At 27.1% G+C, this 26,062-nt stretch overlaps 1 protein-coding gene across 1 annotated transcript; it reads left to right on the top strand.

Moving 5' to 3' along the window:
* Positions 1 to 14,750: 14,750 nt before the first annotated feature.
* Positions 14,751 to 19,308, top strand: LOC107628221 (putative leucine-rich repeat receptor-like protein kinase At2g19210). Its single transcript, XM_088505703.1, has 7 exons — positions 14,751 to 14,788; positions 15,214 to 15,285; positions 15,376 to 15,450; positions 15,535 to 15,615; positions 15,966 to 16,144; positions 16,228 to 16,445; positions 19,120 to 19,308. Exons 1-7 carry the CDS (start codon positions 14,751 to 14,753, stop codon positions 19,306 to 19,308), a joined length of 852 nt encoding a protein of 283 aa, XP_088361829.1.
* Positions 19,309 to 26,062: the final 6,754 nt, after the last annotated feature.

Genomic DNA, 26,062 nt, shown 5'->3' with positions numbered 1-26,062 from the left:
ATGTATGTATGCCACAACACAACCACTATTTATGTTTTATTTAATTTAGGTTTAATTATTTTATTAGTATCTATAATTTTATTAAATTTTTATATTTTTTATTTTTGATTGGATTTTTATTTTATTTTTAATTTTATAATTAAATTTATTTTAGTATAAAAATATTAAAATTAATAAAATATTTTTTGATAATTAAAAGTATCTAAAATAAAAAACATAATTAAAATTTAATCATATATTTTTTAAAAAATATTTTATTAATTTTAATATAAAAAAAATCTAATTATAAAATTAAAAATAATGTAAAAATTTAATTAAAAAATATATAAAATTTAATTATAAATTTAATAAAATTATAAAAAATAATAAAATAATTAAACTTTTAATTTAAAATTACTTGTTTATTTGTTTTAAAATAAGTCTCGTATTTTACATTCAAGTTCATTCTTGTCATTTAGTTTATGCTGCGGGTTTCGTTTTTTTTTTCTTCTTTTTTTTTTTTATCTTTTTTTATTATCGCCATTGTCACCACCACTATACCTCCTCCTCCTCCTCTCCTCCTCTTCTTCTTTTTTTTTATTTATTTTTTTTATCTTTTTTCATTATCGTCATCGTCACCACCACTATACCTCCTCCTCCTCCTCCTCCTCCTCCTCCTCCTCCTCCTCCTCCTCCTCCTCCTCCTCTTTCTTTTTTATTTGAATTTCTTTTATCTCCTCCTTTCTTTTCTTCTTTCTCTTCTATCATCATTATCATCATCACTAATAACACCAATATTTTGCTAATATTTTTATTGATTCTGATTCTCTGTGGTGATCGAATGAACCAAAAATATTATCAAAACTAAACTATTGTATAATACTAAATGATGAACCAAAAATGGTCCATTGTATACATTCGAATTCAAAAACACTTGCGTCTCGAATGAACCGAAAATTAGCTTAAAACGAAACCATTGTATAATACCACATGAACCAAAAATTGTCCATTATATAAATTCGAATTCGATGATAATGATAACGACGATACGTATTAGAAGAAGACAATGACGATAACGATGATGATTATGATGATGATGATGATGATAATAGAGGAGAATGATAAAAAAGAAGGAGATGAAATTCCAATAAAAAGAGAAGGAAGAAGAGGAAGAGATGTTGTTGGTGACGATAGTAACAAATTAAAAAATAATAAAAAAGGAGGAGAAGAAGAAGAAGACGTAGCATCCAAAATGAAGAAGAAAAAGAAGAAGAAGAAGAAGCATGAAGAAGAAGAAGCGCAAAAGGAAGAAGAAAACAAAAAAAACACTTAACTCAAATCACTTGGATGAACTTGATTGAATCCTAATACTTCATGCATATGAAATTTCTATAGGTTGAGCAGGGTTAGTTGAACTCTAATGGTAAAGTTTCACACAAAAATTAAATAACAAAATAAATAAGAAAAAATAGTTAAATGTTATAGGGTATCATAAGACATTCTTCTTTTTATCTTGGTCCATTATAGTATGATAATCCTTATTATCTAAATTATTTAATGAAAAAATTTTACTTTCTTTTTTTGAGATATACTAAAATGATTTTTTTTTTATTTGTAGAATATATATTTTTTTAAATTTTTTATTTTTTTAATTTATTTTAAATTTTTTGTGTTAACTAATGTTAACTTTATCAATTTTTTAAATAAAAAAATTATTTTTTACAAAAATATGCTTTAGCAAAAATTTTATTTTTTTGTGATTAATTTTTGCTTACCAAAATACTCTTTAATAAAAAAATTTTTATTCATCAAATTGTATTTTTACCAAAATATTTTAAAAAAAATTAATAATTAAATTATTTTTTTAAGATATCCTTCAATAATTTTTTAATTATTAAATTATGATTTTATCAAAATTTTTATTAATAATTATTTTTATATTTTATTATTAATTTTTTTAATAATTAAAAAATTATTGAAGGGTATCTTAGAAAAAAAATTTAATTATTAAATTTTTTAAAAATATTTTGGTGAAAATATAATTTAATCAATAAAAAAATAATTTATTAAAGACAAAAAAATAAAACTTTTGCTAAAGAGTATTTTTATAAAATATAATTTATTTTTTTCTTGAAAATAAATAAAGTTAACATTAGTTAACACAAATCATTTAAAATGAATTAAAAAGAAAGTTTTTTAAAAGTTATAAGAGAGGAGAATGGGGCAAATCACTAATATAAACCAAGGGGAGGAAATATTTATACAAATCTGCCAAATCAAAATTTGGTTCATGAATCCATCAATGCACATTTCTATATAGTTCGAACCAGGTCAATTCGAACTCAAACTACATGTAATTCGAATCAATGTGATTCGAACTATGTATACACGCACACTCCCACTAATTCGAATCAACCTGATTCGAATTACACATACACAGTAATTCGAATCAGGGTGATTCGAATTACACCCACGCACGCGTTCCCAGGTAATTTAAATTTGACTCATTCGAATTATTCATGGTATAATTTGAATTATACTGTTAAAAAATTAATAATTTATTAGAAAAATTTTATTAAAAAATTAATAATTTATTAAAAAATTTATTAAAAAATATATATATTTTATTTCATACAATAAAAAAAAACTAACAAAATATTTAATTACGAGGTTTCTTTAAAATATTAATGAGCTATCAATTCGAATTTCATACAATACTCTTTTGTCCATTTTTAATAGCTCATGAATATTTTTTAACAAAATTTTTTAATAAATTTATTTAAATTATACTACAAAAAATATTTTATTCTATGCAAAAAAAATTTAAAAAAATGGCTTAAAAAATGTTAGGAGTATTATAAAAATTTGTAATGTTCTAATGACTTAGGTAAATACATGCGACTGATTTTTATGGTTATGAAACTAATGAGTGTGTAGTCATCTATTATGGGGTATTGGGGTGCTTAACCACAGTGTGGGGGCAGCTTTTTGGGACATTAGGCAGGAGCAATTCGGATGGTCCGAATTGCTGAAGAATAAAATATATGGTACAAATCGGATGGTCCGATTTTCAAGGAGTAAAAATTTAAATTTTAGATGGTGCAATTCGGACCGTTCGTTTTGTTTTTTTTTTTTAATAAATTGAAAAAATAATTCGTAGGGTCCGATTTGATTATTATAAGATTATTTTGAGGGGGAGGAGCAGATCGGACCCTGCGATCTGTGGTAGCAATACGGACCGTCCGATTTGTAATGGAGAATTCGGACGGTCCGATCTGTCCTTACCTGATCCCACATTGTTGTAAAGCACACATTCTCTCCATAAACCTGTGCTACTCCAGACCATTCTCCATAATAAAAATAAAAAGCGAATACATGCATGTACTCAAATTTTAAATAAAATACTCTACATAGTCAATAATAATTTAAAAATTAAAGAAAATATTTTATTCCATACAAAATAATTAAAAAATATATTTTATTCTATACAAAATAATTAAAAAAATAGTTTAAAAGATGTTATGAGTACTATAAAAGTTTGTAATATTCTAGTGATTTAGGTAAATACATGATAAAAATATATTTTCTTTAATTTCTAAATTATAGTGATTATGTAGAGTATTTCTTTAATGTCCTAAGTCATTAGGACATTACAAATTTTTATAGTACTCCTAACATTTTTTAAGCCATTTTTTAAATTATTTTGCATACAATAAAATATTTTTTTGTGGTATAATTTAAATAAATTTATTAAAAAATATTCATGAGCTATCAAGAATGGACAGAAGAGTATTGTATAGAATTCGAATTGCTCACCATATAATTTGAATAAGAGTGATTCGAGCGTCCCCGGGTAATTCGAATCATGTAATATCTCACCATATAATTTAAATAATTTTATTAAAAAATTATCATAATTTTTTTTAATAAATTTATTTAAATTATACCACAAAAAAATATTTTATTCTATGCAAAATAATTTAAAAAATAGCTTAAAAGATGTTAGGAGTACTATAAAAATTTGTAATGTCCTAATGACTTAGGACATTAAAGAAATACTCTACATAGTCAATAATAATTTAGAAATTAAAGAAAATATATTTTTATCATGTATTTACCTAAATCACTAGAATATTACAAACTTTTATAGTACTCATAACATCTTTTAAGCCATTTTTTTTAAAAATTATTTTGTATAGAATAAAATATATTTTTTAATTGTTTTGTATGAAATAAAATATTTTCTTTAATTTCTAAATTATTATTGACTACGTAGAGTATTTTATTTAAAATTTGAGTACATGCATGTATTTACCTAAATCATTAGAACATTACAAATTTTTATAGAACTCCAAATATTTTTTAAGCCATTTTTTAAATTATTTTGCATAGAATAAAATATTTTTTGAAGTATAATTTAAATAAATTTATTAAAAAAGTTATTAAAAAATATTCATGAGCTTTTAAAAATGGACAAAAGAGTATTGTATGGAATTCGAATTGATAGCTCATTAATATTTTAAAAAAGTCTCGTAATTAAATATTTTGTTAGCTTTTTTTTAATGTATGAAATAAAATATATTTTTTAATTTTTAAATTATTAATTTTTTTAATAAAATTTTTAATAAATTATTAATTTTTTTAATAAAATTTTTCTAATAAATTATTAATTTTTTAACAGCATAATTCAAATTATACCATGAATAATTCGAATTAGTCAAATTCGAATTATCTGAAAATGCGTGCGTGGGTAACTGGGTGTAATTCGAATTAGTGGGTGTGTGCGTGTGTACATAGTTCAAATCACATTGATTCGAATTACATGTAGTTTGAGTTCGAATTGACCTGGTTCGAACTATATAGAAATGTGCATTGATGGATTCATGAACCAGATTTTGGTTTGGCGGATTTATGTAAAATTTTGCTCTCCTTGACTTAATATAATGATTTGCCCCAAAAAATGTACATTTTACAAATAGAGAAGAGAGGAGTGTCATTTTAACATATCTTAAAAGAGGAGAATAAAATTTTCTCTTATTTAATTTTATAGGTTCAATTTATTCTTCTAGACTATTACAAACCTTACGTAAAATTTAACCCTTTTTTTTAATTTGATAGTAAAATTTTACTTAATAATATATCATAGATGAAATTAGAATTAACATACAATATCTTTCTCTCATATAAAGATATTCATATTTTAATCAAAAATATTATTTATACACTAAAATTAATTATTAGAATCAGTTACTAATATATTTATATATTTATATTTTAATATTTATTTATATTAATGACTAATTTTTGTGGCTGATTTTAATGTACACATAATATAATCATATTTCAATTAATTAAACGTTAAAACAAATTGAGGATACATATAGAATTTCAGTACAGAATATTTGTACTCACTAGCAGAGTGCTGGTGTAGTGTTAGTGAAATTTATTTAGAGCAATGTTATATGATCATTAAATATTATTATTTTTGGTCAATATTTGATTAGCAATATAACATTAGAAATATAGTTAGTTATACTGGCTAAGATTAGTTATATTCACGGTGTCAGTTAGTTAGTTTGTTAGGAAGTGACTTTTCTCAAGTTTGTTATAACTGTTTTCAGTCTTGTGCTCAAGTCTGCTGCGTTTGTTTATAAAGACAGAGACACAAAATTGTGTTGGCAGAAGAGACATGGACAGAGACAATGTGTTCAGAGACACTGAATTAGTGTATTTTGTGTCTATCCTAACAGGAAAGACATAGAGACACTAACAAGAGACACAACTTATATTTTATTTTTTCTTTCACTATTTTTGTTAATTTTTTATAATTATATTTTTTATTATTATATTTTTCATCTCAAATTTTTTGAATGGAAAAAAATAAGAATAAATTGGATTTTCATAATTTGTTCTAATTTATTGCCAAACAGAATACAAGAACACAAATTTTATATCTCTATCCATCAATGTCTTGTCATATCCTGTTTTCAGTGTCTTATCCTATCCTGTTCTTGGAAACAAATGCAGCCTTAGTTACTAGCTTCTATAAATAGCTATACCTAACTCACTTGGGACTAAGTCTTGTATTCTTCTCTAATCAAGGTGTGTTTAATAAAGTTCATTCAATCGTTTCTTTCTTTGTTTTAGTTATTCGAGATTCTAATTCTTCATTGCTTGATCTGGTTTCTACATTGTTGTTTTCTGCTGCATAACTTTGATATTCAAGGATCTTAGAATCCTGATAGAAGCGTCGATGTAGTAAGTTTAATTATTCCATAATTTTTTATAATTTTATTAAATTTTTATTTAGAATTAAAAAATTTTAAATATGAAATTTATTAAAAATTGCAACTAAAAACAGAATATTCTTAAAATAATATTATACAAAAGTAAATATATCAAGAATAATACAAAAATTTAATTATAAATTTTATACCGTAGAAATCTAATTAAAGATTTGATAGACTTAAAAGAAGTAACCATAGTATGTACAAATAAATCCTAAATCCGAACAAAATTTGCTAGCTAGAAAAAATGGATCTCTCTCATATGCATACAAACTGCACCACTCTATAGTCTAAGAAAATACTCTGACATGTAATGTAGGCGACTATGAAGTTGATACAAATGCAGAATGAAAGAGTAAATACACAAAACAATGATGTCTATCCATATTCGATTCTCCTATTGTGCATTTTGCCTTGAATTTCGGTCAGGTTCATCATGCAATGCAATATACCAAATAAATTCCATATAGATATATATGGATAAATTAAATTAAAGCAGACAGTGCAAACAACGTTATCCTTATTATGTGTAAGAAACGAAGGGTTTCATAGCCATGCATGCTGAAGAAGTCATCAACTCCATGATCAATCTCAACATTCATTCATTGACGTGGCCAAAAGAAATCAAATAATAAAATTGTGGAGCTGGTAAGACTTTAGTTAGTATATCAGCCAATTGGTGCTAATTGCTTGGAATATGAACGAGTTTGACAGTGCCTAAACCTTCTCTCTTATGAAATGGCAGTCGATCTCCACATGCTTGATCTCTCAAACAATGTCGTATTGGTGATAATTCAAATTGCTAAAAGATTATCACGAGAATTAGTCTTAGTTAATACATTAGAGATATAATCATTCTTGAACATCTCTTCTTATTAATTAAAATTTTTGAAATAAATAGTTTCATAGTGTGATATCATAGTGTAATATCAGAACTTTTACTATTTAAAAATTTAGAGCTCAACCTTTGTTACTTAAAAAGAAAAAAAATTCAATATAAAAAAAGAAACATAAAAATTTATACAAACTCAAAAAATAACTCTTATATCAAATTCATTAGATATATAAATATTTATATACTTTTGTTTTTATTTAATTAAATTTTGAGATAAATAATTTCATGATGAGGTATTGAGGTGATACAAGAGAAAAAGAAAAGTAGAAAGAAAAAGATGACAAAAAAATAGAAAAAAAAAAAAGACAACAATAATTTATACATTAGAGATATCAATATCCAATTATCTATATCATATTCAAACATCATATCAATCCTTAAATTCCAAAACCCAATTAGGTAATCATATCATATCAATCCTTAAATTAGAGATATTGTTCCATCTACTTCAACTATTTTATCTTCTTGAAAAAATATAAAAGTTTATTTTTTTTATTTTGTTTATAATTTTAATTGCTCTTTTGGTTTTTCAATTTCTAGAATAAACAAAAAATAGAACAATAAATAATTATACTTTACAATTTTGATTCTTGCATTAGAAATTTTTGATATCATGTATTCTGATTACCTGTAGTTTGAATGATTTTATTTTTTTTCAACTTATCAAGAGGCTGCAAACTAATATAAATTATTTAAATTAAATTCATGTCATTTGATAAAAAAAAAAATAGACAATTTTTTCAACAAAAAAGGAGTTATTTTAAACAAATAAATCTATACTAAATCATTAAGTAAATGAAATGATAAAAAAAGAAGTTTATTAAGTTTAAAAAAAATATGCCATCTAATTTTTAATTAAAAAAATCATATAACACATTTTAGTTGTTAAATAATAATAATAATAATAATAATAATAATAGAGACTTATTTTATTTTGGTATTCTAATTTAACCTAATTTTATCCTCTCTACACTTTTATATCCACATTGGTTTTTAACTTGTATACAAAAATCACATATATTCTTTGGCAAACCATTATTTGGTTATCCAATCATGTTTTGTGTATGAGAACTTTAGCCTATTTCAAACCCATAATTTTTTATTTTGGAATTCGTTAAATTCCCCAACAGTAAACCAAAAATAATTATCACACTTAAATCCTAAATTTGCTTTGATTAAGCGTTTGACAACTCATTCTAAAGATCCATATGTCTTAAGGCTATTAGATAGTCAATTAAAAGTCACTCTTAGTCACTTAATACTATATTACACTACACACACTCATACACTTATGCGCGCGCACTAATCTATTCTAATCTCTATCAATTACTGACTTTTTTTTTCCAAATTTTACAATAAATCCACAATTTTATATTTTATTGGCAAATCGATTACACATACATAAGGTTTTGGTAAAATATTAGAAACCAATCATTGTTATTATTTTATTTTCTACTAGCTCTGTGATACAAGCCATACAATTGAAGACACTGTCAGCCGAGATCACGAGCTATAGTTTACGAGTTTTCTTTGAAAAAGTTTTGTACCTCTGAGAATTAAGCTTTTTGGATGGTTTGTGTTAGTTGGTAGAGTTAAAACCAAGGGGAGGTTGACTAAATTAGGAGTTAACATTATGAATAATAGTATGTGTGTACTGTGTACTAAGGAAGTGGAATCTGCTGAGCATTTATTTCTTTCGTGTGAGGTAACATGGCAGGTGTGGTGCAAGTGTTGAAGTCACTGAGTAAAGATTAGGTAATTCCTGGAACCATTAAAGAACTGTTTGACAGTTGGCATGACATGCACAATAGACAACAACGGCAGAAGCTGTGGATGACCGCGTTCTTTGCAGTAATTTAGAACATATGGTTGGAATGTAATGCACACGGATCTAAGAAATAAAAGAACAAGTCTTGAGATTATTCACAGAAGAACGGTGTTGAGCTACACAGAATGGCGTGGTTGTGATCCTATGGGAGGCAGATGGAGTTGCCAGGGAATTATTTTATTGTTCGTAGCTCTTTATGTTACTTTCTTTCTTTTGTATATTCCACTTTAATGTGTTGAGCTTCATTTGTTTAAAAATATATATATATATATATATATATATGATATATATATATATGACAGACTTTAAAACATTATAAAATTTATATATCAATATCTTTATAGGCAAATAGACTTATATTTTAGTTAAAATTTGTCATGAATTAACATGTTAGATAAAATAATTCATTGAAAACTAATTTAAGATATCACTTTAAAATTTATTTGAAATATTTTCAGCCAAATTGATGATATAAAAAGGTAAGAACCTTGAAAAACAAAAGAAGCAACCCGCAGCAACGAATTGCAAGAAGAAAAAAATGATCAAACCCAAGCTACTATGGAATTTGCTGACAAACGGAGGAGGATGCTTTATAAAGACGTGTAAAACATCTTTTTGTAAAGATATTTATATGTTGTATTATTATTAAAGGTATTAATGAATTGGTTATTTTTAAATTTCTTAATAAATTAGAATAAAATTAATTTTTTTATAACAATAACAATAAATTCAATTGTTATCAGATTCGATCGAACCGATTAATTTATATAACCCACTAGATTATATTTTTTTTAGTTTTTTTTTAAACAAAAATTAGGGATATATTTGTCTTTTTATCAAAAAATTTAAATATGGTTCGGTTTAAATTAAATCGGTCGAATCAAATCAGGTCTAATAATTATAGTGCGAATAATTAGATTTATTATTGTTGTTATAATAAACCGATTTTGTTTTGGTTTATTAAAAATTAAATTATTAACCAATTTAATAAAAATATCCAATAATATTATGACATATATAAACATTTTAAAAAAAAAAGATATTTTTAGTATCTTTATCGAAATAGTCTCCATATATCCCTCATAAATCCTATTTGAGATATATATGTAAGTATAGAGAGAAAAAAAAAATAACAAAAACCCCTAAATTTTTATGATTTGTTATCAAAATTATTGTTATCACCCGGCCCACATCTTACACAATGTTAAAGTGTAAGTGTAAATTAATATTATTGATTAACAACGTGCATGGAATATTAGTTTAGTAATTATTAGATCAGAACATAGCTATTTTGATAATCGATGGTTACACTCTGTTAACTAATTAATAATTTAATTATACACCAGCAACAGAATATATGAAATGTGTAGAATATGAAATCACTTTCATGACAACTGGATCTGTGTGCTTGTCCATAAATACCAATAATAATATATCACATGGACAATATATTATACAGTACGGCCGTAAGAAACATTTTCAAAATCATGCCGACATAATAATAACAAAATATTAGGTAGCTAAGTTGATAATACATACATTAGTATATTCTATTCGGCTTAAGTATATGCTATCATATATACATTGTGTCTCTCTATAATGGTTTTTTATATTCACTTTATCTATTATTATTAGTTATTAGTTATTATATCATAAATTATGGTAATAACTTTTTGAATAATACCCTAAATAAATTTCTAAAAATTTAGCAGTCTGACAAATTTATTTTCTAAAAAAATTAGCTAGATCTTGAATTTTTAAGATTATTAAATATATGCCATATAGATATTCAAATCAGGTTGAATTGGTTAACACAACACACTCTTTTCTACATAGAAGTTGTAGGTGTGACGTGTCAGGTAAAGTAACACGTGTCGCGCTCAGAATGGATTAATCTTTGGACATGTAGCTAAAATGACGTCATTTTGGGACGACGCCAAACGACGCCGTTTTAAGTGGACAGATTTGTCTCCATCTTTGTTTTCTGGTTCTCGAAACTTCGACGTTCTAAAGTCAAATAGATCTCCTAAAATTTTTATTATAAGTAAAAAAGGTTCCTAATTTTAAGTAGGTACTTTGTATAAAAAAACGTATTCCCTCCCTTTCTCTTTGTAAAATTACAAGTATCAAAACCCTCACCTAGATTTTACGACCTAACCTTTCATATTCTTCACCCCATTAACGCTTATCCAAATTCGTAATGGTGCTTTGACAGTGTGTACAAGAACTGTTTGGTGGTGGTGTGTCGTGCATATTGCCATTGTTCGAGATAAGTTAAGTTAGTTTTTGCTGTATTAAATTAGCAGTAAAGAGTGAAGTATGATAAACGTGCATGTGATGTATGTTTAGGCTAGATCAAAGACAGCTTGTTGTAGGTGTAGCTTAAATAAGAGTTATGATGAAGTGGTTACGGATAGATATTTGATAATAACAAAAATAATGTAGGTATTTGAATTTTTTATTCTATTATGTTGTTGTATTGCGCTAGTTGCTTGGTTAACTTGTGATAAAGTTTTATTTTTTGGTATTTAGATGAGTAAAGACATATTACCTGTATTTCACCGTGGTGAAAGTTTTGTTAGAGACAACAAAGGGGTACTTGTGTACATTAATGGAGAAGTCAAAAATTTTTTCCAATAGACATTGACTTGATCTATTTTTTTGACCTATAGAAATGTTTTTTGAATTTGGGTTACCATGACCACAATGCAATGTATTAGTATGATCCCACTTCTACTAACTTGGAATCTGTTATTCACCCAATTAATGAAGATAAAGAGATTAAAGTTCTGCAAAAGAACAAGATGCTAAATGAGGATACTGACGAATTCTAATTGTTTGATTGTAATTATACTTGAGATATGTTGTTTCATGTGCTTGGAATTGCATATTTTGACATACTTTGGATACTTCAATCATGATTTAATTCTAATTATAGTTCTAGTTGCTTAATTCGAGGGGACTAATTTGACATATATACTATAAATTTAGGGACTTTTTGACTTATAACAAAAATTTTAGGAGACCTATTTGACTTTAGAACGTCAAAGTTTCGAGAACCAGGGAACAATGGTGGGGACGAATCTGTTCTCTCAAAACGGTGTCGTTTGGTGTTGTCCCAAAACGACGTCGTTTTAGCCACGTGTCCAGGGACTAATCTATCCTGAACGCGACACGTGTTGCTTTACCTGACACGTTATACCTACAACCTCTACGTAAGAGAGATAGTATCGTGTTAACCGGTTCAACCTGACTTGGAGATCTATATAGCATATATCTAATAATTTTAGGAATCTGGAACCTAGTTAATTTTTTTAAAGAACAAATCTATCGAATTACCAATTTTTTAGAGACCTATTTAGAGTATTACTCCAACTTTTTTTTATCTCTAATTACTGCTAGTCATCTGATTTATTCATCTTATATTATAATTTTCCTATAAAAAATATTCTTATCAAACAAATTATTGATTTTCAGGGACAAATACATGATTGTTTTTCACAAATGTAAAGCATGCATATATGTATGCCAAATAAATTAATATAAGCCAATTAAAATACTTAAGGTTAGTTTAAATTGTCTTATAAAAAAAACAATTATTTTTAAAAAATTAATAAAATTTTTTTATATTTAAATAGATTTTTTAAAAAATATATTAAAAATATTTTTTATTTTTATTTTTAAAAGAGTAAGATATTATTGATTTTAAAAAGAATATTTTTAAAATTTTTTAAAAATATATCTAAATAAGTTTAAAATTAAATAAAAATATTTATTTTTTAAAAAATATTTTTTTATTCAAAAAAGCCAATCCAAACCAATCCTTACTGTCTTACTCTTTCCTCTTAAAAAGATACTTTTAGCCACATTTTTTTGGCAAATTTTCTTGGAAGAATTAGGGATATTAAGAATGTGTTTGGGGAAAAAATATACTTTTAAAAAAACTTCACATCACAACAACAATTTTGGAAATTTTTATGCTCCTTAGCATTGTATTTGGAACACAATAAAATTGAAATTGAATTGAATTTAATTGTAAATCCCATGGATTTATGAATGTACATTATAATTAAACTTAAATCTTTGATTATTTTTAATAGAATTTAGTTGGAACATAAATAATTTATCGTGTTACAAATATAAAAAGTATTTTTTTTAAATGGTATCAATTCCAAAGACATAGTAAAATGGGTCAAATCCGTCAGGCTAACGTATCAAATCCACAAAAAAAGTGAGTCGGACTAAGATTTGAATCCTGCCAAATAAAAAAATTCGTCAAATCTGCGCATTTTGACAGGGTGTGGCCAACCAGCTCGCGTAGGCCAAGTGTTATTTTTCTCTTTTTTTTATTAATAATTTTCAAACACATTTTATTATTTTTATATTCTTTTTTTATTATTAATTTTATTTATTTTATTTTATACTTTCATATATATGCTTAAATTATGTAATGACTTATATCTTAAGATAAAAATAATTTTATTGACGAATATTATTTTAAACAATTCTATTAAAATTAAAAAATAAAAACTAATAAAAAATTATATTATAATTTAATTATATTTTATTTTTTGATTATTATTTTTAATTAATTTTAATTAATTTTATTATTTAAAAAAAATTAAATTGACTAATTTATCAATCTACCATAAAATAAGACAAACTAATATTTTAAGCCCACTTTATTTGATAAAATAGGCCCGTCCATTTTTAGGACGGACATTGATGGGATAATGCGAGACGAGGAGGCTACCCGTTTTGCCACTAAAATATCATCATCAAAATTAAGCAAAATGAAATTAACAATAGAATTGAACTAGCCATGGCTAAGAACGTATGATGTATGGACACTGATATGGATACGGGATACAATAAGATATGGGATACGCGAACACACAAATTTTAAAAGATTATAAGATATAGAGACACATCATATATATAAAATATTAAGTATTTTTAGATAAATTATAATAATATTTTTATATTTTATTGATATTAAAATATAAAATAATATTTTAACTGTTTTTAATGTCCTGTTTTAACTATATAAAGTATTTAAAATATTTTTTGTTTTAATTAATAATATATATTATTTCTAAACTCATTTCAAGAAAACATATTAAGAATAAGGTTGGATACGTCGACACATGATGTATTTAAGTGTGTCTAAGTGTGATAGAAAAAAGGTAAATTCTACTCTACCATTCCAATAATAACATGTATATTACCCTCTGTGACATGTCATCTTTTAATTGGTTGTTATGTTAACTATGGTTAAACTATTGATAATTAAATTATAACCCAAAGTGGATAATTATATAATTTACTAAAATATTAAAAATTCAGTCTTTGATTCTTCCCTAAATCAGCCTCGCACACAATGAACCCTAATCTTCTGTATTTCCTCTCCCGTTCCGGCACCGTCGCTGCCACCGAGGATAACCGCCTCATTGGGTGCCCCATTCTCTCCATCTGTCGTGCCATCTCCGTGCTCGAAAGCATCGCCGCCGCGTCGTCACAAGCAGCGCCGCCTTCCTCACGGTATCCTTCCCTCTCATGAAATTGCGTTGCAGAATCCCTTATCCACTCTGCAATAACCACCAAGTGTGATGACCATGAATCAATCAAATGGCTTCTTTAACTTGTTCATCATCTTCATCCTTCTTAACAAAGCTTCCTCTTCATTCCTCAACACCTCTAAAAAGAACAAGAAGAAGAAGCAACCATGATTTTCTAAGAATGGTGACTCGTTCCTGTCTCGATGACAATTCAGCACTTCTCCGAGCAGCTCAATACACTGTATGCCTATGAAACTTGAATTCCTAGTTCTGCAGCTTTCAAAGTTTGCAACTTTGCAATTTACTATGTGTGATCAATGTATGATTTTTCATGCATGCCAATTCAGAATTCACTAGCTTTGTTATCATAATCCCTAGTTTCATGTTTTACTTAGCAATGTTTGTCAAAAATCCTTTCTCTTTTTGTTGGGTTGCTTTCTGTGAATTAGTTGATACAGTATTGCATTCTTGTTGTTGATGTCTAGTGTTGTAATGTATGCACCTTTTTGTTTTCCAGATTTTAGGGTTACTAGGCTTATGTTGGGATTAAAACTCCTTTTTTATTTTAATGGCACCCCAAGAATCACATCCTTGTAAGTATACATATATAGATTTAATTTGTTAAGTATAATGAACCGTTTATAATGTATTTGAAAATTCATGCAGGAATTTATCTTCAAGAGGACTCACTGGACACATAGCAGTTTATATCTCTAAGCTTACTGAGTTAGAGTCCTTGTGAGTGACTCGAATGCAAATTCGTTGAATTTTTGTATATTTTTTCCTATCTTCCACTTGGATTGTAGTGATTTGAGTTTGTTGTGTCAGGGATTTATCAAATAATAGCTTAATTGGGGCGATAACTGTTTTTCTGGTAGAAAACCTGCCATCGCTTAGAGTCCTGTAAGTTTATTTCATACTCTCAGCATTAATATAAATTATTAATTTTGTTGTTACAAAAAAATAAAGAAACATTTTCTTTTGTAGAAACTTGCAGAATAACAACCTCACCGGTCTAATTCCAAATGCACTTCTCCCAAAGTCAAGTGAAGGTGTACTATCACTTAAGTATCTTACTCTTATTTAATTTGATACCCTGAATCAGTAATACCTGTTATTTACATAGTTACATGAATTTCTACAATTATATAGTATCACATATCAATTTCAGCATACTAGAACGTCACAGGTATACTTTTCACATAAAATATTTTACATGTAGCGAATGTACTAAAATGTATTACCTTCCATGTAACTATTATTTTCTTGATTTCATTATTTCTCTTTTATCTTATACACATACATACAACTTTAAATCATGACACATGGAAACTTGATAGTAAGAACCTCCATAGAGATTGCAAACTAAATGTAGTTTTTCACTTTAACTTGATTCTTGTTACTGAATGATGCTAGGTGTTGGGGCAAAATCCAAATCTATGTGAATCTGGTCCTTGTGACCAACAGACAAAAGATAAAAGCAAGAAAAATAATCCAGTTATTTATATACTAGCATCTGTTTCTGCATTTTTGATGCTCCTACTGATAGTTCTGGCAGTAGTTAACATCATTTACATTAAAAAGAGAAAGCTAAAAGGTAAAAGAAACAATACTTAAAACTACAATTTACAGTCCACTAAGTACAATTAACCATGACACACATTTTGACCTTAAAATTAGATGATGTCTACATTCATATGGAATCTGGTGATCCTTTGGAATCCAAACGCCGACAATATTCATTCGATGAAGTTGTTAACATGACCAATAACTTTGAGAGAGTCCTCGATAGAGGTAGATTTGGAACAGTTTACTATGGCATTATTGATGATATTCCAGTAGTTGTTAAGATGCTTTTGCAATCATCAGCACAAGGATATCAGGAATTTCTTACAGAGGTAAATTTGATAATAAAAATGTTGGTTATCTAATATTTCTTGAATCTCAATACAAAATATTCAATAAGTATAGAAACAAAGGTAAATTCTACTCTACCCTTCCTATAATAATATGTATATTACCCTCTATGACATGTCATCCTTTAATTAGTTGCTATGTTAACTATGGTTAAACTATTGGTAATTAAATTATAGCCCAAAGTGGGTAATTATATAATTTACTAAAATAGTAAAAATTCAATCTTTGATTCTTCCCCAAATTCAGATGACGTAAATGCTTTGATCTCATTGGTTTTTTTGAAGAACTTGCAAGTTGTCCACCAGCAAGTACGAGATTCTGGATATGGAGATTTATTGCCGATGAATCTTTAGCTATTGCTGCTTCAAGTATCCTTCCTCGTTGGAATTACTTTCATTTTCTCAGATTCTTAGGTTCCCCCCCTCCCACCCAAAAAAAAAAAAAAAAACACCAAAGAAAAGGGAAAAATCATATATATTTTGTTAACTATGTTATTCTTTGTAAGCAAGAGTAAGAAACAGAGGTTGGTTCCTTACTAGTCTTACTTGTTCATTCTTTTATCTTATTAGCTCAGGCAATCACTCTATCAACCTATATAGTTTCTCACAACAATGCATTGTTCGCTTTGCTAGTGTCAAATAATTTTGCTCAGATAAAAAGCAATGTGTTTAAGCGATACAGTGGGGACAACGTATACAATTTGGTTTACTTTGGTAAGTTATTGTGCCTACTAGAGTTTATTTTCCTTTGATTTCTGCTTATTTGGTATATTGATGATTAGTTCCTATGCTAAATAGAAAATTATGCAAACCCTTTTAGAATATGATGAATAGAAGTCACTTTTTAAGCAAAATGAAAGTTAGATATGGTGTTGAAGTTCATGATTAGTGCATCCCTTTGATTTAAATTCTAATTTTGTTAGGACTTAATGGGTTGCATTGGTTAAACACTAGTAAATATTTTATGTATGCATTTTGATCTTTTAAGGAAATATGATATGAATATGATAAGGGTATTACGGGCAATTAGGAGGTACATTGTTAGTGAGTGAGAATTATGGGAATATGTATGCGAAATGATAATTGATATCATCAAGCATTCATTCATTGCTAAATTTAATGACATGAAACCCATTACATACTCTGAGTTCCTTGAAGACCTCTGTAAACAGGTATTTTCATCTGATTTTTTGTGCATTTCATCCATGCACTATTATTGGTTGTTTATTCTGATTAAAAAGGCATTAAACAGCTGGTTGTGCATGGTTAATTTGCATATGTTTCAAATCTCTCACGGGGTATCTTGAATTTGAGTGGCTTTATGAGTAATGCCAATAATACATTGAAAATACCACAGCCTTCCATAATTCAATTTTCAAATTTCTTTTGTGATTATCTGTTGTAAACTTGTAATATGTTTTCCTTTACTGTGATATCGAATCCAATATGATTTTATATGCCTTTTGTATTCCTTTATAGCAATATGGTTCAATCTCTCTAAATAACTTGGTCATTTTTCTTCTCAATTGATTTTGTCCCTTTAATTTCTTTCATTATTGTTTCTTTGATTTATAGTTTAATTCCAATGAGTTCAGTTTATAAGTGAACACTTTTACCATATTTCACCAAAAAGCAAGAAAAGAAAAAGAGAATAATAATACTTTTACCATATGGAAGGGGTTTTTTTTAATATAAATAGGCATTTGCACATGGTGTATCCTGTTGGAAAGCAAGAATATGCTATTTAGTTGACACTTGAAAAAGCCAACTATTACTGCATAAAGAATGATGTATAATTATGCAACTTTAAATAAAATTTTAAATAAAATTTCAAGAGCTGCCGAAATTAGGAGAATTGTAATGTTTTAGTGACTTTCCAAGAAATGAATATGCAAAACTAGTTCTTTTTTTTTCTTAAGAGAGATATATTAGAGCTATGGGGTGCTGTAGGGCATGGCAATTTAAGGTTTCTGGATATTTCAGTGGCAAAATTAAATTATTGAAGGACAAGTCATATGTGTCTGATCGAGCATGCTATTGGCTAAGTTTTCTTTCTTATTCAGAAAAATGTCAAAACCAAGCACCCTCAGTTGCTGTATGAATCAAAACCAAGCACCCTCTGTAGGTGTATATCATTGACTTTGGTATTGCTAAGAAATACACGGACATTTCTACACATCAGCATATTCCTTACAGGTCTCCTTTTTTTACAATCATTCTTACTTTTTATTTATTTTATTTGATTTTATGTACCATGGTTAGAAGGTTCAACATGAAATTATTTTGGATTTTTGGAATTCTAGAATGATCTTTTACTATGGAAAAACCGATATCTGAAATGTTAAGATATTGCTACTCGTGATAGACTGACTATTTAATTGTTGAGATTTATGGTAAAAGAGTAGCACATAAATCTATAAATAAATTTGTAGCTGTTTGCTGTCAACATTCTTGTGTGGTTTCTATGAATTTGACTTGCTTGTTTGCTCTGCAGAGAGAATAAGAATTTGACAAGAACAGCTAGGTATGCTACAATGGTCAATGATGCCTCTCATGGCTGGTTTTTTGGATGCTGCAATCAACACCTTCGAGCATGAAGGCCAAGTTGGTATGGGCATTCGAAATGTATAAAAACTCTGCTGGCTTCTTCTAGCAGTTAGAAACCTCCATTAAATCAACTTTGGAAGAAAGCGTTCTGGAGAAAAGAGAAAACGGGGAGCTGCTTGGAATGAAGGTGGCAATGAAATTGGGAAGAAGCGTATCACAGCTGAGGGAACTTGCCTCAAAATCTGCTTCCTATCGAATGGAGGGAATCACTGTTGATGAATTTGCCAGCGAGTTATGAGAGGCTAACATCACTAATTCATTCTTCTAGTAGTTTAACCTTTTTAAAAGTGATGTATATGCAAGTTATGAGCTATGTTTGAGCTTGAAGTTGAGCTCTATATTTTGTATTATATACACATCTATACATATATAATTCGAGCCAACTTTTGAGCTTTTAGTTAGTCGAAGTCGAATTTTGGTTTCCTCCCTCTGATTATATCTATTATGCACTTTTTGAAGAAGTATACATTACCAGCAATATATTCTATAGCTATTTGTTTAAATTTGAAACTAGCTAATAATTAATCAGCTATTCGAAGTGCACAGGTTTTATTTCTTCTAATCATTATTGTTGTACAAATATAATCTTAAAAAAAAATCAACCATATAGGTAGAGCTTACTTTTTCTTGTCCAATGTAGGGATGTCTGCCCTTGTATATTTGGCAATGATAACCTGCAACATATAATGCATCAAAAACACAAATGAACTAAAAGAAAAACCAGTAGTCATTACTAAGAAAAAGTCAGAAATTCATAAAACGGTAACCATAAGAAACAATTTTCAACCAATAGTGGTAACTGATTTTGTGTTAGTATCAATAATATGAAAATAAAAGCCAGATGTGAAAAAGTGAAATGACAAAATTTGAAGAAATATTGTTAAGGAACTCGATCTCGAAAATTGATTATGATGCTTGTAGATTCTTTTTTCCGTTCCTTTTTCAACAATCAAAAGCCAAAAAAGAAATCAGCAATGCACTATGATAATAATAATAATGATGTGCCTATTATATGCAAATAGAAGACACAAAAATTAGAATATCAATTACCCGTTGAAATGGAATTAAAAATTACAGAAACACAATTAAACTTAAATTTAAAGCAAGAAATTCATGATATTGTCATACGAAGAACTAATCAGAAAGGGGATAAATAGTTTATAAACCCTAATTAGTTCATATACATACCTTTTTTATGGAAGAACAGCTGCAACTAAGAACGCGAACATCAGTAGCAACACAAACACAAACACAAACACGAAGATAAGCCACAACATTAGAAATTTCAGAATCAGTAATCACAAGAATGAACAGCGCAAAACTCAGCCTAGAATACAGAAATTTATTAAGCATCAAGTTGTTGAAACTTTAAAACTATAAGCCAGAACATTCCTATAAGCAGTGGAGGCAAAAAACAATTACATAACAAAGCAGAAATTTTAGCTCTTTTTTGAGTTCATGAGAATCATTAAGTATGTAACATGTTTGACAGTACTTGTGTATATTAAAATTCTCCACTCCTTTCTAGAGTCAATAGATCAAAAAATTATGAGAAAAAAAATTGGGCATCATATCAAAGTGGAACTGAATTTATTTAAGAGTTTGTATTTACTTATAACTCCAAAACACATATCAAAAAGGGTAGAAGCCTCTTGTTCTACCTCTAGATTATCGTTTCTATTGCATTCAAATTGCTATAATTGAAGAAAATTATGAGTAAATACAGTTGAACATTGAAGTAATACCATGATAGTGACTTCAGCAAAATTTTATAGAGTTATTTGAAAATTGTATAGTCAAAGAAAGTTTGAAATGAAAATTTTTCAAATCCAAGGGACACACTGCCATATAAATGAAAAGAGAAATGTTCATTAAATATCAAGAAGGATCACTCTTTCAAAATGGAAAAAAGGAGAAGAGCTACCTGAAGCACGGACAGAGCGAACAGAGCAAACAGAGATGTCAGCGGCGAGAAAAGATTCCGGCTAACGGATGAAGACAGAACGAACAAAGTTGTCAGGCGGCGAGGGAAGTACGAAGAAGTTCTTGACAGTGACCGTTACAGTGACGGTGACAGAGGCACAGTGAACACAGAGAGAGCGCTCTCGAACAGAGGAGAGGACTTCAAGCTCCTGCGACGGCGCCGATCTTCCACACGCGATGCCTGTACATGCGACGGAGCTGCGGGGTTGAGATGGCTGCGGTGGTTGGTGTGGCTGCTGGCTGCGGGCTGCGGGCGGCGGGCTGGGTCTGGTCAATGGGTGGGTACAGGTTGAATTATTTTTTCTTTCAATTTCAGAGAGGAATGTGGCAAAGGGGCGTTGAGCTTCTAAGAAATATAACTTTACTTTTTAATGTTTACAGAAATTATATTTTCACCCCTCTTACAAAAATATTTAATTACAAAGTTGTTCTACTTTAGTTAAGATATTAACTCTTGTTGAGTTAAATTAACTCAAACTAAAACTAAACATCTAATTAAAATATGTCACGTCACGGGGGTAATTTACATGTTGATTTAGAGGGGGTTGGGTAGAACTCACCTAGAAGAAAACGTTTTTAATTTTTATTAACATACGGTTGGACATGACAGACACGTGTGTCGAACGAATATCGATAAATTTCATATACAAAATATATTTGACACGCGAATACGACAACTCAATAAAGTATCCGTGTTTCATAGCTAAAAGCTAGGCCACTCATCATCTCAACTATTTCTCATATGTGAGATATAAAAAGTTAAAAACAGATTAATATTCTTTTTAGAAGAATATTCTAATCAAACAAACAAAGCAACCCCCGGCCCCCAAACCCAAAAAGATAATAAGAACTGAGACTGTACAGTGTAGACAACAAATTTAAAATGGGCTTGGTTTGTTTATATATGTTTTGAAAAGATGCTTGGCCAGCATATGAAATTGGAAAAAAGTATTTACTATTTGGTGGATTTAATTAGTCTTTTGGTAAACTAATTAAAAAATTGAGATGTCTTTATTTTTAGTTTTTGATAAATAGTTATTGGGTGTTCTTCGAAATTCCCATAGGGGACTCATTAGATTTAGTTTCTGGTCTCCAAAACATTTATAAATATTATATCAAATATTTAATAAAATCATTATTTAAAATACATACTCTACAAAAAAGCAATCTGATGATTATCTGTAAAAGAGATTTGTCTTTTTTTTATATTTAATTTTTTATACAGGCTAAATTTTTTTTATTATGAATGAAGTCTTTCTGCAATTCAATAATATTGACTTTGTATGTGTTTTTTTTTGGGTATGAAAATAAGTAATCGGATCTTCCTATTACTTTGCATGAAATTTTCAAATTTTTTTAATATAAAATTGGAGAGTCTAATTTTTTTGTTGTAATTTTTTTTAATTTTTGAAGTTCACAAATCGAAGTGTATTTTAAATTTGTTTAACTTTGTCACCAAAAAAATTTGTTTAACTTTTAAACACAAATTGAAAGCTCTGAATACAAAAATTAAAAAGTTTGATTTTTGTACTAAAAAATTAGATATTTTAATTTCTATATTTTTCAACAATTAGACGTTTCATATTTTAAAAAAATATCAAAATAATTTACAATTAAAAAAAAAATACCATTATTAATCCAATATAAAAAAAAAGTGTTTTATATAACAGCCTGAAAATCCGATATTTTATTATCATCATTCATCGATTACTACAAACCAACATGAGATATGATCCTGCTCTACTTTAATTTGTTAAAGGACACACTACATGCCATGATTATTGTTTTGTTATAATTAATTAAAATGGGAGATAACAAAGAGGTTTATCTTTTTCTTTTTTAATATGACCCTTTTCCAGTTTTCCTTCATTCGGCCTTATAATATAATATACAGCAAAATGTTATTAGTCATGCATGTTACTAAAATATTAATAAATGATTAAATACTACTATTTGAGAGAAAAGATAGTTGTTTCATTGTTTGTATATTATTGTTGGACGTGTTGATACAAAAAATATATTATCTTTTGACATTAATAATTGTAAAATTTAATTTATATTCATTGATAGTGTGTATAATATATATACTTTTTTTTTATTGCCCACAGTATTCCCCAACCTCCTAATCTTCGAACCCCCGACACTTGCTTAAGCGGACGAGTGAGTTGACCACTCGATCAACTCAAGTTGGTTTGTGTATAATATATATACTACCAACTAATATTATACAAACCTACACAAACATGAATAACTAATTAAATTTGACCTTTACTCCATAAATGATCATAAATTCTTAATATGGGTTGATTAAATGATCATAAATTTTTGATATTGTTGTAAACAATGGACTTTAGAATTGATCCAATAAAGTAAAAAAACCACTCTCAAATTACCTTCTAAACTCTAACATTAGGATAACCATTCGCATACTTAATGAATTGAATATCCGACATATTTATTGTTCACATTGTTTAGTATTTTCATTGTCTATCTATACTTTTTTAAAATTTTATATTATGAATATATGCGAACTAAAGTCTAACAACAATATCAATTCTTGCATAAATATAAAACATACATTTTTTATTTGTTGAATATTAAATTAATTAATAATTGAATGTGCATCTCATAGTAAAAAGGAAAAATCTGAGGGATGACAATTCGGATCTATTCGAGCTGAATGGGACATGTTTTTCTTTAACGATTGACTGGGTATGATGCGAATTAGGGCAAAACTTGTTTATTTTTGTGTTAGACATGTGTAAGCTTTTAATTATGTATATGAAGTATTCATCAATTATGTTTGGGATCTTATTAATCGATGTAATTTAATTTGTTTATTTTTATATTATAAATTTTTTTAAACAGAAAAACTATAAATCGATTAGGTTGCAAGACGATACGAGACAAGTATGAAACAAGTATATACTCGCAAGGTTGAGTATGGGACAAAAATTAAAATATTTGTATATAATAAAACGAAAAATGAAACAATTTATGAGTGTTTAGGACGGGTATGAATATTTAAATGCCCCTCTCGCTTTACTCTATTGTCATTCGCATTTTTTATTTTCTTTGTCTAAATAATATTTTTTTCTTCTATTTATAAAATTTATATTTCTTTTTTTAATTATTATAAGATTAAAATAATATAAATTTTAGATCACTTAACCAAAATACCTATCAATAATCATTATAATTATATATATAAATTAGTGATATTTGATTAAAAATAGTATATACACATTAAAAAATAATTATTAAATTAATTATTATGTATTTATGTATAAATATATAAATTATTTAATTTTTAATATGTATTTTATATTTTATTATTAATATATATTTTATAAGAGTGACGTAGTGACTTAATGGATAATTTTTTAATATATACGTGGCATGATTGTTATTTGACTCACAGAAATAATAATTATAATAATATATTTATTATTAATGTAATAAATTTTATTTATTTTTAATATTTTATTATTAAAGGCGAAATATATAAAAATATTTGTAGGAGGGACCAACAAATTATAATATTACTAAATCAGTCTCTCCAGTTTGGTGGTCACGCTACGTTTCTGACTCCGATCTAGGTTAATTTTTAATACATTTGAATATTTGATCCTCTTCAAATAATCTTTATATATTGAAAGTCTCATCCACGTTCTAAACTACAGGGAACCCCCTGATTCCTAGTACTATTAATTGGGTCTCATTAACAATTAAGGGCACTAGATTAATATGTTTAATTTAAAAAATAATGAAAAGGTTAAATAGTTGAAATTTTACGATCTTTATAATGTATTTTTTCTAAAAGGAAATTAATTTTTTTGTTATTATTAGTAGACTTAACAAATGTCCATAAGAAATTTATTAGCCAAATTCATACAATTAAGGCGGTAGAGGTATATTAATTTTTTATGGAAAAGTATAGGTAACCAAGTGTGTAATCAGTTAAAAATTAAACAATTCAATTAATTATAATTATTAATAATTAATTTTACTTTTTTTTAAATTTAAAATTTAAATAATTAGAAACTAATTAAGTAAACTTAATTAAAAACTATAAAAATCTTCTCTTTCCACATCTGTAATACAAAAAATTCGAAAAATACATTAAAAAATATTTATTTAGTATGAAAAAGAAACATTATAATGCTTTACAAAAAAAAACATCTATATATATCAACTTATTTTTATTATATACGACAGGTTTCGAAATCCAATTTATTAGAGAGTTGGCAGAAGTTAGTTGGACCCTAGTTGATTTTCTAGCAGAACTCATTTTTCATTAGTGATTTTAGATTTGAATTTGAAAAACATTTTTTTCCCTTTTGAGAGTCATCCCCTATTTTATTATGGAAGTTCAGCCAAGTTAAATTTAGCTAGTTAAATTCTGTACAATAAAATTAACAGATAGGATCTAAAGAAATCAAAATAATTTTTTACTTGTCTACAAGTTGAAAATAGTGATCCAAATTGACATATATATAAATATTACTAAAAAGTGTATTAGTCGTAAATTTTGATTATCTTCAAAAGTTAAAAGAAAATTATTTGCTAAAAGATTAAAACTTGAGGAGTTGAGGATTATTAAGTTACAACTCATAAATGATGCACGTTGATAATATTACAAATTGATATATTTATAATGTAATTTTACTACCATGTATAAAGGAGATTTTAAGAAGAAACCAAGCGAGAGAATATAAAATAAAAAAATGTTATATCTAATTCAAAATTTTAACGTATCAAATTAACGAGTCTTTTATTTTATAAATGTTTTACTATTTATTTTATGTAGGACTAATTTCATACTTCTCTCGTACTTACAATCTTAATAAAATCATTAATAATTGTTTTTGTTAGAGAAAATTAATTTTGTACTTTTGATATATTATCTTTATATTTAATTTGAAAATAATTATAAAATCTGGACAAAACTAAATATAATTAACTTGCATACTAGATAAAATTATATTTCAAAATAATAAGAATAATAA

Source organism: Arachis ipaensis, chromosome B2, assembly GCF_059453495.1.
Source record: "Arachis ipaensis isolate K30076 ecotype BB chromosome B2, ASM5945349v1, whole genome shotgun sequence".
NCBI classification, from domain to species: Eukaryota; Viridiplantae; Streptophyta; class Magnoliopsida; order Fabales; family Fabaceae; genus Arachis; species Arachis ipaensis.
The sequence above is the reverse complement of the archived record's forward strand: the minus strand, read 5'-3'. Positions and strand labels throughout refer to the sequence as shown.